Source organism: Ranitomeya variabilis, chromosome 4 (genome assembly GCF_051348905.1).
Source record: "Ranitomeya variabilis isolate aRanVar5 chromosome 4, aRanVar5.hap1, whole genome shotgun sequence".
Taxonomy (NCBI): Eukaryota; Metazoa; Chordata; class Amphibia; order Anura; family Dendrobatidae; genus Ranitomeya; species Ranitomeya variabilis.
Genome location: NC_135235.1, coordinates 406,074,785 through 406,090,767, shown reverse-complemented (window position 1 = coordinate 406,090,767; position 15,983 = coordinate 406,074,785). Strand labels below are relative to the sequence as shown.

The 15,983-nt window shown below is 42.9% G+C and overlaps 1 protein-coding gene across 4 annotated transcripts in view; it reads left to right on the top strand.

The window, feature by feature from the left end:
* The window catches only part of LOC143768960 (centromere protein Q-like), a 143,586-nt gene extending 128,017 nt beyond the window's left edge, over positions 1-15,569 (top strand). For all 4 annotated transcript variants that reach the window (XM_077257568.1, XM_077257567.1, XM_077257566.1 and 1 more), the window contains exon 9: positions 15,323-15,569. In XM_077257568.1, the coding sequence (XP_077113683.1) occupies positions 15,323-15,451 (129 nt within the window). In that variant the 3' untranslated portion in view covers positions 15,452-15,569. The remainder of the gene's footprint in view (positions 1-15,322) is intronic.
* Positions 15,570-15,983: the final 414 nt, after the last annotated feature.

The window sequence follows — 15,983 nt, the reverse complement described above, 5'->3', positions numbered from 1 at the left end:
AATCTTAATAAAAATGGTATACCTAAAAGCATCTTGTCCCACAGAACACAAGCCACCATACACAGCTCAATCAGTGGAAAAATAAAAAAGCTGTGGCTCTCAGATTATAAATATGCAAAGACAATTATTCTTTTCTAAATTGTATTTGTGTAAAACGAGCAAAAAATAAAAAAAAATTGCTGTAATCGTACTGACCCAAAGAATGAAGTTGTCTTATCACTTTTACCACATGGTGATTGGCATAAGAAAACCCTCCCAAAAATTCCTGAATTGCTGGTTTTTGTTCATTCTGCCTCCCCAAAAAATCGGAATAGAAAGCGAAGAAAAAAATGTTATGTTCACGAAAATGGTAGCAATAAAAAAAAAAAGTCTACTCTTCCTGCAAAAATAACAAGCCCTCACATGACTGTCTGCAGAAATATAAAAAAAATTATAGCTCTCAAGATATGGCGATGCAAAACTTTTTGTAAAAAAAAAAAAAAAAAGTGTTTTTTTTTGTGTGTAATAGCAGCCAAACATAAAAAAATAAAGCTGGTATTGCTCTAATCGCACAGACCCCCAAAATAATCACTTATATTGCACAAAGAATAGCATGAAAAAAATAAAACCAATTATTCAGCTGCTGTTGATTTGTTCATTCTGCCTCTCAAAGATTTCAGTATGGCTCGGCTCACATTTATTTTGCACTGAGTACTTTCATCGGGGTTTCCGTATAAATCCCTGAAATACATGATTCAGATGGAACCCCCGACTGAAGATTCCCTATAATGAGGCAGATGGGGACACTGGACTCTGGCTGGTTTATGATTCAGCTTTGGATTCAATTCTGTCAGTGGAAATATATTGGGCTTTCACATTACTGGTGGCACAAAGGCTCTGGAAAACAATAATGGCTCTTTGCCCGCCCAAAAGAAATCCAGTGATTTCTGCGCTCCCAAATCTTACTACTTCCCACCTCCTCCCTGAGCCCCATAGTTGCCTAAACCAATTGTAGCATCCATATGTTTGGCATTTTTGTAACGATGAAAGCCCACTTAATTTACAGGTGCATGTCTCCAGAAGCATGAGCTGGGCATAATATACTGTATAGACAGGAAAAGCACCTGGCGCACTACCATAACATGATTATAAATCAAAATCAAAATGAGGTGCAGACAATGGTGAATACCGAATTGTATAATGTAGAAAAAAGCACCACTGTTATAATGCACACCACGTCATATGTACACAAAATACAAAAGAGGCTTTTATTGATACAACACACGGGTTAAAACATAACTAAAAATGCAACACAGCAGAGAAATTGGTCCATTAGAAATTAAATCCACGTAACAATTCATGTATTATAAAATACCTAAACATGGCCTATACAACTACTGGCTCATGGGACTGCTAATCTGAACTTTATAACCCATCACACAAGTTTGACTCTAACAGAGAAATACATATATATCCTACAAAAGGAGGAATAGAGCACGAACATTCCCAGGGCTGAAAAGCCCTTGGCCAAGAAACGTCTGTGAATTAACACAAAGGCCCATACAGCATAAACCCTAGAGATCAGAAAAGAGTATAGATTACCCATTTGTAGATATTGGCAGGGGCAGGTCACCCCATACACAAAGTGGATGGATCCAGGAACAAGGCCCCCACACGTATCGCCCTCCAGAGGTGATCTGCCCCTGCCAATATCTACAAATGGGTAATCTATACTCTTTTCTGATCTCTGGGGCATAATATACTGGACACAACAGCATACTGCACGCTACAATGGCAGATTTGCAATTTTCACTTGGCAACATACACTGCAGCTTATTTCTGGAAAAGAACCATGGAGTCAAAATTGTCACTACACCTGTACGTAAATTCCCAGAGAAGTGTAATTTCCAAAATATGGTCACTTGGAGGTGGGTTCTGTGTTGTGAATTCTGTTCTTGGGCTCCCTCCGGTGGTTGTTAGTGGTAGTGCAGTGGTCTCTGGATTGTAAGCAGGGCAGGTGTTTCTGCTTATTGCAGCTCTATTAGGTATTTAGGGTTGTAGGATCCATCAATCCCTGCCAGTTGTCCATTGTATCTTGGAGGGATTGCATCTCTGTCTGGCTCCACTTGCCCTGCTGTCATTTCAGCTAAGATAAGTGTATGGTTCTTGTTCTCTGTAGCACGCATGCAGTGTGCTTTTATGTGCAGTGCAAGCTATTGTGTTTTTGTCCAGCTTAGACTTTGTTTGGATTTTTCTGTCATGCTGGATTCTTTGGAGATGCAGATATACATCCTATGTCTTTAGTTAGATGTAGTGATAGTATATTCTGCTGTGGATTTTTCTAGAGTTTTAATACTGACCGCTTAGTACTCTGTCCTATCCTTTTCTATTTTAGCTAGAAGTGCCTCTTTTGCTAAACTCTGTCTTTTCTGCCTGTGTACGTATTTCCTCTTAAACTCACAGTCAATATTTGTGGGGGGCTGCCTATCCTTTGGGGCTCTGCTCTGAGGCAAGATAGGATTTCCCATTTCCATCTTTAGGGGTATTTAGTCCTCCGGCTGTGTCGAGGTGTCTAGGCCATGTTGGGTACATCCCACGGCTACTTCTAGTTGCGGTGTCCGTATTAGGATTGCGGTCAGTACAGGTATCACCTACTCCAGAGATAGTCTCATGCGGCTCCAGGGTCACCGGATCATAACAGTTCTGCTCTTCTGGCACTTGGGGGATGTGCATATGAAGTCCGCAAACTATTCTGCAATAATTTGTTCACCATGAGTCAAATAGCACAGGCTGGCAGAACTTGCTGTGTCGCAGCTCTGTGCAGCCTCTGCAAAGTAAATGTGACAGGGAAATAGACACTCCTCAGAGCTCCCACAGCGGGGTTCCTTTAGGATACAAAATTATTCAGTTCTTAAGCACGCTTTTGCACTTCAATATTCCCAGGGGGGGGGATGAGGGAAAGGCGTAGGGAATGGTGTAATATGAGACAGTTTCACTGTATTAAGCCCCCTTATAATAGCGCAGTTGTGATATGTGACAGTTTTAGTTTCACTTTATTAAGCCCCAGATAGCGCAGAAGAATGGCACAATTAAGTGATTCCCACGGCTACTTCTAGTTGCGGTGTCCGTATTAGGATTGCGGTCAGTACAGGTATCACCTACTCCAGAGATAGTCTCATGCGGCTCCAGGGTCACCGGATCATAACAGTTCTGCTCTTCTGGCACTTGGGGGATGTGCATATGAAGTCCGCAAACTATTCTGCAATAATTTGTTCACCATGAGTCAAATAGCACAGCTTCACTCTCGAGTATCGCCACGTAACATAGCCGTATTGTACAGGCACATATGGGGTATTGCTCTGTTCAGCAGAAATTGTGCAACAAGTTTTGGTGCCATTTTTACCCATTTCCCTCTGTGGTAATGTAAAATCTGGGGTGAAAATAAATTTTTTGTGGTAAAAATGTAATTATTTCTCTTAACTTTCCAATTTTATAAAATTCTATGACACACTGGTGGTGTCAATATGATTACTGCACCCGTAGATGAATTCATTGAGAGGTGTTTGTTTGTAAAATGGAGTCACTTATGGGGGGTAGAGAAAGAAATACCAGCTCACCTAGGCGGTTGGAGGCACAAGATCCATAGGACAAGATGCAATCACATGTGGACGAAAGGAGGGGTTGATGTAGCTTCCAGAATTTTTTTGCCAAAAAAGTTTTTATTTTATTGATTTTTGTATATTTTTTTTGAACCTTCTCTAATCAAAGGACAGCCTAGCAGCGACGTGTTTCAAACGCACATAGCATTCTTGCTCAGAGCTGCAATCTAACTGATCACAAAGACCTTTAACTAGTAATCCACCAATAGACACATGTATAGAAAGTCACATGATCAATTAAAAACAACCTAATCATCAGGTGTGGGTAAAATACAGATAGAAAAATTCAGTAGGTGAAACCACAAATGCTGAATACAAAACAGAAAAAATATATATATATTATATATATATATATATATATATATATATATATATATATATATATATATATATATATATATATATATATATATATATATATATATATATATACACCGGTGTGTATATATATATATATATATATATATATATATATATATATATATATATATATATATATATATATATATATATATATATATATATATATATATATATATATATATATATATATAAAAATATATATATATATATATATACACACACAGACAGACACCGGTATGACGCAAGAAAATGAATGAAACAACAACAAAAAAAACACACAAAAAATGTAATGATGAATGTTCAATAATGGAACATGAGTTCTTTGCAAGTGTTTACACCGTTAGGGCCGCAGGTGTGTAAATGGTATATCCATTATGCTTCACGATCACGGAGCCGTCTTCTAGTGTCTCCGCCTTTCAGTGTGGGAAAAACCTTTTCTATCGCATAGACCTACAACATGAACAAGAAAATTAATATTCACTGCTCCCCATGCATAGTCCCGAGTATCGGGAGCAGTAAATATTCCGGCAACTGATCTCGGCATGTGTGGGTGCATGGCAGTGATTTCAGCATGTAACAGAGCATTACATCAGCTGCTGGCATCAGCACAGGAAGCTGTTGCGAGGGAGAGGAAAAAAAGGTGAGTAGAATCATTTTTTGTTTTTTTTTGTATATTTGCACCAGGATGGGGATGAGGGGCCATGCATACCAGGATGGGGATGGTGGGCCATGGATACCTAAATTGGGAGATATATATATATATATATACATATATATACCAGGATTGGGGATATTGGTACAGAATTGGGGGACATACCCCCTATAAGTGTCAGCAACAGATCCCCCCCCCACCTCCAGCCCCATAACAGCTACATTTTTTGCTTCAGTTTTATATTTTCCTCCTCTAAAACCTAGGAGCGCCTTATGGTCCGGTGCGTCTTATAGTCTGAAAAATACAGTATTTACATCAGTGGGAAAAAAAATAAATTTTCCATTGACAACACGGTGTTATACAGTACTGTGAATAGCCTGAGAGTTAAAAATGCTCATTACACCCTAGATGAATTTCTCAACAGGTGTGTGTCATGGTTTGGACAGGGTTAATGCCCTGCCCTCTCAGGGTTAATTGTTGTGGCCTCCTTTTGGATCTGGGAGGGATATTTATACCGACGCTGAACTAGGATTCTCTAAGTTATACTTTCGTTCTGTTTGTGTGCCTTACCCCCTGGTGTGCTCGTGCATACTGTGTTGTTTGTTTGCTCTCTGTGTTCGATCTGGTCTGTTTTATTCTCTCGGCTTCTCTGCTTTGTGTTTCTAGTCATTCGCTTACTCGGCTTTCTGACCTCCGGCTTCCATCTGACTATCCTTCTGTCTCACCCTCCAGTACGTCGCTTATCTCCCGGTTATTGACCTCGGCACATTCACCTGCTTTGCACCCTGGTGCCTGGTTCCGCCCCTGGCAACTCCTACTCTGTCACATGCTTCAGGTTCTGCTTGCTACCCGGTGAGTTCTCCACCGTTCTGCTCTGGGCTCCCTTACTGCGGCGAGTAGCCTCCCGTCAGTAGTTACACCCGGGATCCTTGACACTGTGGTTTCCAAAATGGGGTCACTTGTGGGATTTCTGCTGTTTTGGCATGTCAGGGGTTCTTCAAATATGATGTGGCATCCACAATTCCAGCCAAAATGGCACTCCAAAATTCAAATGGTGCTCATTTCCTTCCGAGCACCCAGACAGTACTTTATAATGACATATGTGGTATCCATGTACTTAAGAGAACTTGCACAGCAAATTGTGGCATCCATTTTCTCCTTTTGCCCTTGTGAAAATGAAAAATTTGAGGCAAAAAAATTTGTGGGTAAAATGTATTTTTTCATGGCTCTGTTATAAAATTGTGAAGCACTTGTGAGCTCAAGGTGCTCAAAACACATTTAGATAAATTCATGGAGGGGTCTAGTTTTTAAAAATGGGGTCACTTTTGTTTGGTTTCCACTGTTGAGTCACATCATAACCTCTGCAAACGCGACATTGCGTCCGCTACCTATTCCAGTCAATTTTGCATTCCAAAAGTCAAATAGTGCTACTTCCCTTCCGAGCCTTGCCGTCCGCCAAAATAGTAGAATTACACCACATATGTGGTATCAATGTAGTCAGGAGAAATTGTTTAACAAAGTTTGGTATCCATCTTCTCCTGTTACTCCTGTGAAAATAAAAAAAATTGGGGCTAAAGCAACATCTTTACCGGAAAAAATGTTTTTTTCTGTTTTTTGTTTTCAAGGCTCAACGTTATAAAATTCTGTGAAACACCTGTGTGTTCAAGGTGCTTACCACATCTCTAAATAAATTCCTTGAGGAGTGTGGTTTAAAAAAATAAGGTCACTTGTGGGGGTTTCCAATGTTTAGGAACTTCAGGGGCTCTGCAAGCACTACATGGCATCTGCTGTCTATTCCAGCCAATTTTGTTTTCCAAAAGTCAAATGGCACTCCTCCCTTCCCGAGCCCTGCCGTGCACCCAAACAGTAGTTTTTCCCCACATATGGGATATCTGCCTGCTCAGGAGAAATTCCTCTCCTGTTATCCTTATGAAAATGTAAATTTTTTAGGAAAAAAGTAACATTTTTCCAATTGCTTTAATTCATATGAAGCACCTAAAGGGTTATTAAACTTCTTGGATGTGGTTTTGCGCATCTTGAGAGGTGCAGTTTTTAAAATGGTGTAACTTTTGGATATTTGGCCCCTCAAAGTCACTTCAAATGTGATATAGTTCCTAAAAAAAAATAGATTTTGTAAATTTTGTTGGAATAAGTGAGAAATTGCGGAACAACTTCAACTTTTAACCCTTTTAACTTCTTTATTTTTTGTTTCATTTCAAAAATGATGCTGATTTAAAGAAGACATGTGGTAAATGTTATTTCTTAACTATTTTGTTTGATATAATGATGGTATCTGGTTTAAGTTCATAAAAGTAAGTTACATTTTTTCCAAAATTCGGCTATTTTCATAAATAAACGAAAAAAGTATCTACCTAAATTTACCACTAACATAAAGTACAATGTGTCACTAAAAAAAAGAATCTTCATATCACTGGTATATGTTGAAGCATTCCAAAGTTATGTGACACAAATAGGGGAATTGACTCTGCACTAGAATGTAATTAAAATGGGAAACTCCTGTGTAAAATCCTCTGTGAACTCAGTCTGACATCCAAAGATCCAAGTATATATATGGAGGTGCTCAGCTAGCTAGTCCTACTTGGGTAAAAGGCAGTATGGTGTATCCAGTGAAAAACAAAGTTAGCAACACTAACCAATTTCCATAAAAAGTTTTTTTGGATTTCAAATCTTCCTTAAGGCCGGTTTCACACGTCAGTGGCTACGGTACGTGAGGTGACAGTTTCCTCACGTACCGGAGACACTGACACACGTAGACCCATTAAAATCAATGCATCTGTTCAGATGTCATTGATTTTTTGCAGACCGTGTCTCCGTGTGCCAAACACGGAGACATGTCAGTGTTCGTGGGAGCGCACGTATTACACGGACCCATTAAAGTCAATGGGTCCGTGTAAAACACGGACCTCACACGGACGTTCTCCGTCTGGGGTCCGTGTGCGTCCAGGAGACAGCGCTACAGTAAGCGCTGTCCCCCCCACATGGTGCTGAATCCGCGATTCATATCTTCTCTGCAGCAGCGTTTGCTGCATAGAAGATATGAATAATAGTGTTTAAATGAAAGATCTATGTGTCCGCCGCCCCCCCACCCCCTGTGCGCCCCCCCGCTGTTCAGAAAATACTCACCCGCTCCCACGTTGGCTGTCGCTGCTTCCTCTCTGCCCCGCGCCTTCTACTGTATGCGGTCACGTGGGGCCGCTCATTTACAATCATGAATAGTCGGCTCCGCCCCTATGGGAGGTGGAGCCACATATTCATGACTGTAATCGGCGGCCCCACGTGACCACATACAGTGGAAGCCGCGGCCAGACCAGGAAGGAGCGACAGCCAACGAGGGAAGCGGGTGAGTATTTTCAGAACAGCGGGGGGGCGCACAGGGGGTGAGGGGGCGGCGGACACATAGATCTTTCATTTAAACACTATTATTCATATCTTCTATGCAGCAAACGCTGCTGCAGAGAAGATATGAATCGCGGCTTCAGCACGATGCAGGGTACCATACGCGTGGGTACCACACGCTCCGTGTGGTACCCACTCGCCACACGGGCGGCACACGTGTGCCGCACGTATGGCCTACGTGAGCTCACGGGCACACGAACACGGATAACTCCGGTACCGATTTTTTCCGGTACCGGAATTATCTGGACGTGTGGGACAGCCCTAAAACTGTATCCTGCGGCAGAGTGCGAAGGTGAGGGAGGCAGGAGCAGCAGAACAGACAAAGGCTGTTTCACTTTGGAGTGCACTTCAAATTATCTGAGCAAGAGGCGACGTGGATACCTTGTTATGAATTAAGCCCTCATACAGCTCTGTTTGCCAAAAAATAAAAAAGTTACAGCTCTCAGAATATGGTGACAAAAAGCTACTTTTTATAAAAATGCGTTTTTGCTGTGTGATATTAGCAAAACATAAAGAAGCCCAAACATATAAATATGGTATCACTGTAATCGCGCCAACCTGAAGAATAAATCCGCCTTATCACTTTTACCACACGGTGATCAGCACAAAAATAAAAATAAGAACTACTCTTGTACTGCTGTCTATTTATTCATTCTACCTCCCAGAAATTACAATAAGGCCATAATAAGATAATATTAAGATAATTAAGATAATATCACACATACGCGAGATATGGCCGAGTCTCGCAGGTGAAAACCCAGCTCTGGCGCCGGAGCAGAGCGTGCAGCCGCACAGCAACACATGGAACTGCACGCTCCGGTCCGGAGTGCCGGCGCCAGAGCTGGGTTTTCACTTGTGAGACTCGGCCGTATCTTGCGTATGTGTGATCCCGGCCTAAGGCTCGACTTACCGTATATACTCGAGTATTAGCCGACCCCCCCTAATTTTGCCACAAAAAACTGGGAAAATTTAATGACTCGAGTATAAGCCTAGGGTGGGAAATGCAGCAGCTACCGGTAAATGTCAAAAGTAAAAATTGATACCAATAAAAGTAAAATTTAATTGAGACATCAGTAGGTTAAGTGTTTTTGAATATCCATATTGAATCAGGAGCCCCATATAATGCTCCGTATTAAAATATGCCCCATATAATCCTGCATAAAGGTTAATAATGGTCCCATAAGATGCTCCATAAAGATATTTGCCCCATATAGTGCTGCACAAACCTTGATTATGGCCCCATAAGATGCTCCATACAGACACTTGCCCCATATAATGCTCCACAAATGTTAATTATGGCCCCATAAGATGCTCCATAAAGATATTTGCCCAATATAGTGCTGCACAAGCATTATGGCCCCATAAGATGCTCCATACAGACACTTGCCCCATACAATGCTGCACAAATGTTGATTATGGCCCCATATGATGCTCCATACAGACGCTTGCCCCATATAGTGCTGCACAAACGTTATGGCCCCATATGATGCTCCATACAGACACTTGCCCCATATAGTGCTGCCCCATATAGTGCTGCACATGGACCCATATGATGCTCCATACAGACACTTGCCCCATATAGTGCTGCCCCATATAGTGCTGCACATGGCCCCATATGATGCTCCATACAGACAACTGCCCCATATAGTGCTGCCCTCATATAGTGCTGCACATGGCCCCATATGATGCTCCATACAGACACTTGCCCCATATAGTGCTGCACAAACGTTATTGCCCCATAAGATGCTCCATACAGACACTTGCCCTATTTGCTGTTGCTGCGATAAAAAAAATCACATACTCACGTCTCCGTCGCTCAGGCCCCCGGCACTTTCAATATTCACCTGACTTCGTTCCGGCACTGCTCCATCTTCAGCGTCTTCTGACGTTCAGGCAGAGGGCGCGCACTAACCACGTCACCGCGCCCTCTGACCTGAGCGTCACTGCAGAAGACGCTGAAGATGGAGCGGCGTCGGAACAAGGAGCAGGTGAATATCATGCAGCGCTGCGCTCCGCTCCCCATTATACTCACCTGCTCCTGGCACGGTGCAGTCCATGCTTCCCCGGCACCGGCAGCTTCTTCTTGTACTGAGCGGTCACCATTACCGCTCTTTACAGTAATGAATATGCGGCTCCACCCCTATGGGAGGTGGAGCCGCATATTCATTACTGTAATGAGTGGTACCATGTGACCGCTCAGTACAGGAAGAAGCTGGGGCACCGGGAAGCCAGAGACCTGCAGGGACTGCGCCAGGAGTAGGTGAGTATAATTAGACAGCCCCCACTCCCCCTCCCCTGCCAACCGCTGGGTATTACTCGAGTATAAGCAGAGAGGGGGACTTTCAGCCCCCAAAAATGGGCTGAAAATCTCGGCTTATACTCGAGTATATACGGTACATTTATTCTGCGTTGTCCGCTGAGTGCTTACATCAGGGTTTCCTTGTAAATTCCCCAAAACCCCAGATGAACCACTCAGTAAAGAGAGAGATGGAGTCACTTTGGACTAGTCTGTGTACCGGCAGAGTGACATCATTTTAGGCGTCTTTTTAGCGCACAATAGTGGGCAACCACAGATCTGTGCAAGCCTAAAAAGATGGATATGCAGCGCCCCAGAGTCCTGGTCGTTGCAGTACTGTCGCTCCGCCGCTAAGGGGAGTGATGGTATGTCTGATGGCACTAAAGGAGTTCACCTGACCAGGTATCACAGACACACATTCACACTCCAGCCGCCAGGGGGAGCAAAAGGCCCTATCCACTAGGCCACTCCTCACACTTGGGTAAAACTGGGGGTTGGATAGGAAGTTAGGCAGAAAAGTAGCTGGGAAGAGCTTGAGAGAGGATCTGTCAGGGCTGGGATCCTAACAGAGGCCTAGAAAAGGACAGATTGTTACGGAGCCGTGCCTGTGCCTTATAGCGGCAGACTCCTAAGAAAGGACACGAAGCGAAGCATATTGTGGAGAAGTGAGAAACGGGATCACAGCACAAAGGAGATAGAACCAGAAGGAGTCGTGCCACAAGATCAGCAACATCCTTCTGAGGCGCGTAGCCGGCGGCCGGAACGCCGAGAAAGTAAGAGAGAGACTCCACGCATTACTTTAAACTACGGCCTGGCAGTTAATTATAGGTTGGCTGCCTCACCTAAATCACCTAATGAGGACAACGGAGGCAATGGTGGGAGAGGGGCGTCTCTAGGGTCCCTATAAAATAGCTCCAGGCCTATCCCGTCATACGGGTGCATCCTATCCATATCATCTGGGGGACAGAGAGAGAACAGAAACATACACGACAGTTGTGAGGACTATCCCGTGGTGCTCAGCAGGGAGGTACTACAACACACAGGCGCTGGTAGGAAGGACACTGATTTCCACCTGCAAAGGGAACTCTGGATGTGCCTTTGGACCAGCCGGTCTCAGCCAGCCCTGTTAGCAGTGCTCTGGATTGCGGATCCCGAAGCCTTCAGTAAAGAGGTAAAGAGACTTCAACCCTGTGTCCTCATTATTCATCGAACCACGCGCCATCATCACACCTTTCATTGGACGCCCCTTAACAGGGTCACGGACCGGGTCTAGCCACCGTGACAACCCCAGGACCGAGACAGAGAGGCCCGGTATCGAGTACCCCGCGGCCCTGCGTCTGGGGGCGCTCCAGATACCACCGGAGAAGGTGCCAAATGGAGTACGAAGTGTCTCCATCTGCCTCATGGTGGGTGGTTGCATTGGGGGTTTCGTGTCAGTTGCTTCTTTGTGGGATTTACACTGAAGCTCCAATGTAAGCTCTCAGTGTAGAACACAAGAATGTGATCCCCGCCTTATTCTGGAAGCGATCGAAAAATATTATGTATCAAATAATGTTACCTATAAACAAGCCTAATTTATCTTGTACAAAACTAGCCCCCATTCAGGTCTGTCATCAGTCGCTGGAACTGTAGGGGTTCCTACTTTACTGCTAGAACAAAGACTCTGAAAAAAGCGACATGGCTTCCGCCCCCTCAAATAAAATTCAGTGAATTCTACGCTCCCAAATTAAAATGCCCCACTGTGCGTAAACTACAGTAAGCGGCCACATGTTTGGCATTATTGTAATGGAGATGGTACTTAATTTACAGGTGCTGGGCACAATGTATGGGTATGTATGGGGGCACTACACTGTATGGGGACACAATGTATGGGTACTAGACTGGCAGATTTGCAATTCTCCAGAAACAGTGCCTTTCATGGATTTTAAAAAATAGTCACTGCAGCCACAGATGAGTTAATTGAGAGATGCAGTTTCTGCAGTGTTTTCTGCTATTTTGGCACTTTCGGTGCTTCACAAATGTCGCCTGCAAACTATTCTAGCAAAATTTGTGCTCCAAAAGCCATATAGCGTTCCTTCCTTCTCAGCCCTGATGTGTGAGCCCTTAGGCCATTCTCACTTGCGAGAAATACGTGCAAGTCTCGCATGTTAAAACCAAGCTCTGGCGCCGGCACTCCAGAGCGGAGCGTGCGGCTGCATAGCAATACATGAAGCTGCACGCTCCGCTCTGGAGTGGCGGTGCCAGAGCTTGGTTTTAACATGCGAGACTCGCACGTATTTCTCACAAGTGAGAAGGAGCCCTAATAGTAATTTCTGATAACATATGGGACAGCACTGCATTTGGGAGAAATTACGCAAGAAATTGTGGGGTCTAGTTTCATCTGTTAACCCTTTTGTACCTGATAAATTTGAAGCAAATACAAAAATTACATTTTTACCACTAAAACATATTTACACATCTCAATGTTAAAATTATATGAGGCACTACACCCCTAGATGAATTGCTTGAGGGGTTTAGTTTCCAAAATGGGGTCACTTTTGGGGGGTTTCTGCTGTCAGGGGCTCTTCAAATACGACATAACATTCACAATTTATCCCATGCAAATAGCGCTTTTTCCTTTTCTAGCCCTGCCATGTGCCCCAGCAGAAGTTTTTAACCAAATTTGGGGTATAGTCACATTCAGGTCAAATTGCACAACAAATTATGGGGTCCGTTTTTTCCTATTATCTATTATGACAATTACAAATTTGGGCTAAAACAAATAAAAACAAAAAAATGAAAATTTTCAATATGATGACCTAATGATATCAAGTTCTGTGTAGTACCTGTAGGTTCAAAACATTCACTATACCCCTGGATAAAATCCTTGAGAAGTCTGCGATCTAAAATGGGGTGACTTGTGGGGCATTTCCACTTTATAGGCACATCAAGGGCTCTCCACACAAGATGTGGCATCCGCTCTTGATTCCAGCCGTTTTTGCTTTCAAAAAGTCAAACTGTGCTCCTTTGTTTCCAAGGCCTGCAGTGGGGTCAAATAGTAGTATTACCCCACATTTGTTGGATCTGCGTACTCAGTAGAAAATGTACAACAAATTCTGAAGTCCATTTTCTCCTATTACCCTTGTGAAAAATAAAAAAAAAATGTCTAAAACTGCATTTTTGTGGGTAAAATGTTACTTTTTTTCATAGCTGTATGTTATAAACTTCTGCGAAGCACCTGGGGGTTCCAGGGGCTTATGACCCACTAGATAAGTTCTGTAAGGGGTTAAGTTTCCAAAATGGTCACTTGGGGGGGATTTCCACTGTTTAGGCACCATCAGGGGCTCTTCAAACACGACATGCCATCTGCTCTTAATTCCAGCCATTTTTGTTAAAAAAAAAAAAAAAAAAAGTTAAACACTCCTCCTTCCCTTCCGAGCCCTGCCGTATGCCCAAACAGTGGTTTTCCCCCACATATGGAGTATCTGCTTACTCAGGAGAAATTGCACAACATACTTTAGGGTCCAGTTTCTCCTGTAACCTCCTGTGTAGCTAAATTTAAAATTTTTGTGAAAAATTAAATGTTCATTTTTTTTCCTTCCACATTTCTTCAGTTTCTAGGAAGCACCTTAAGGGTTAATAAACATCTTGAATGTGGTTTTGAGCACCTTTATGGGGTGTAGTTTTTAGAATGGTGCCACTTTTTGCCTACTTTCTGTCACATTAACCGCTCAAAGTCACTTTAAATGTGATGTGGTCCCTAAAAAAAAAGTTTTGTAAATTTTGCTGGAAAAAGTCGAAATCGCTGGTCAACTTTTCACCCTTCTAACTTCCTAGAAAAAAAAAGTTTCAAAATTTTTGTTCATGTAGACATGGGAAATGTTATTTATTAACTATTTTGTGTGATATAGGCCTCTGATTTAAGGCCTTAAGAATTAAAAGTTTGAAAGTTGCTGAATGTTTAAAATTTTCCCCCAATTTTTTTTTTTTTTTTTTTTTCATATCAAATTTTAAAACTGTCATGAAGTGTAAGGGCTTGTACACACGCTGCGGATTCCATTGCGGAATTTTCCGCAGCGGATTTAATAAATCCGCAGTGCATAACCGCTGCGGTTTTTAATGCGGATTTATCGCGGTTTTTATTGTGGTTTCCTCTGCTGGTTTTCACCTGCAGTTTTATATTGGAGCAGGTGTAAACCCGCAGCGGAATCCGTACAAAGAATTGACATGCTGCGGAATATAAACTGCTGCGTTTCTGCGCGTTTTTTTCCGCAGCATGTGCACTGCGGATTTTGTTTCCTATAGGTTTACATTGTACTGTAAACTCATGGGAAACCGCTGCGGACCCGCAGCTGCAGAAACGCTGCGGTTCCGCAGCAAAATCCGCAGCGTGTGCACATATCCTAATATGTCACTAAAAACAATCTCTGAATCGGTGGGATATGTTAAAGCGTTCCAGAGTTATAACCTCACTAAGTGACACAGAATTGTAAAATTTAGCTTGGTCATTGAAGAGTTAAAGGAAATGTCACCCCCTGGGACGTTTATCGCCTATTAATATGGGCATACAGGTGTTAAAAATGTTAAACTAGTCATATCTTAATGCCTCATATCTACGGTCTTGTTGGTGAAAAATCGTATTTTATTTCTTTATGCAAAGGATTTCTTCCAGGCTCTGGGGCGTGCAGTGCCTGGAAGAAAACTCTGCCTCCGGTCTTCATTTGCGTACCACCATAACGGAACAGTGCCTGTGATGTGTAATAGTGGCCCCAAAATCCCTTGCCTGCTCCCTGCAATAACGCAATTATCTGTACGTATTCTGCCCTTCTATGGGCATATGTTTGGTACATATGCATGAAACATACAGTATGACAAACAAGTAATATATTAGAGGAGTGGTAGACGCACAGTTGTATTGTTTCATTTTGCTTAAAAGTTTTTAGTTTCTCTACAGATAATCTGCTCTTTTCTCACCAGGACATGGCAAAAAAGCTGAAAAACCCTAAGCTACTTCTGAAGGCAATCTCTCAGGCTCAGTCAAATCCGATCTATAAAAATGCACTGAATCTTCTCCAGATGTCTTATGCTGAGACCTCCACCTTGTGACCTGTTTGAGGAGGGGACATCTGTTTCTTTTGGCTGCATTTCAAATATAGCCTGCTATAGAAAATATATTCAGATTGCACTGTCACTTTTTCTGTTTATATTAAAAAATATTTTTTCATTTTGTTGCTTTTTGAATTAAATTAATCGGGTCATACAACTGTTATGCCCCTACTCAGTATCCGGCTTCCGACAGCCCCACTCACAGTATTATGCTCCACACAGCTTCCATATACACTGACATTCTAAAAACAAAACTACTCCCCTGTCCCTGTTCCCCAACAGCTCCAGTCTGTTTTCAGACTGAGGCACCACACAGCAGGCTCACTCTTTTGTCACAAACTAAGGCCTGTCCCACACGTCCAGATAATTCCGGTACCGGAAAAATCGTTACCGGAGTTGTCCGTGTGCTCACGTGGCACATCAGTGTGGCACACATGCGGCAGCCGTGTGCCGACTGGGTACCACACGGACCGTGCAGGAGACAGCGCTAGAGATAAGCGCTGTCCCCTGCATCTGGTGCTGAAGCCGGAAT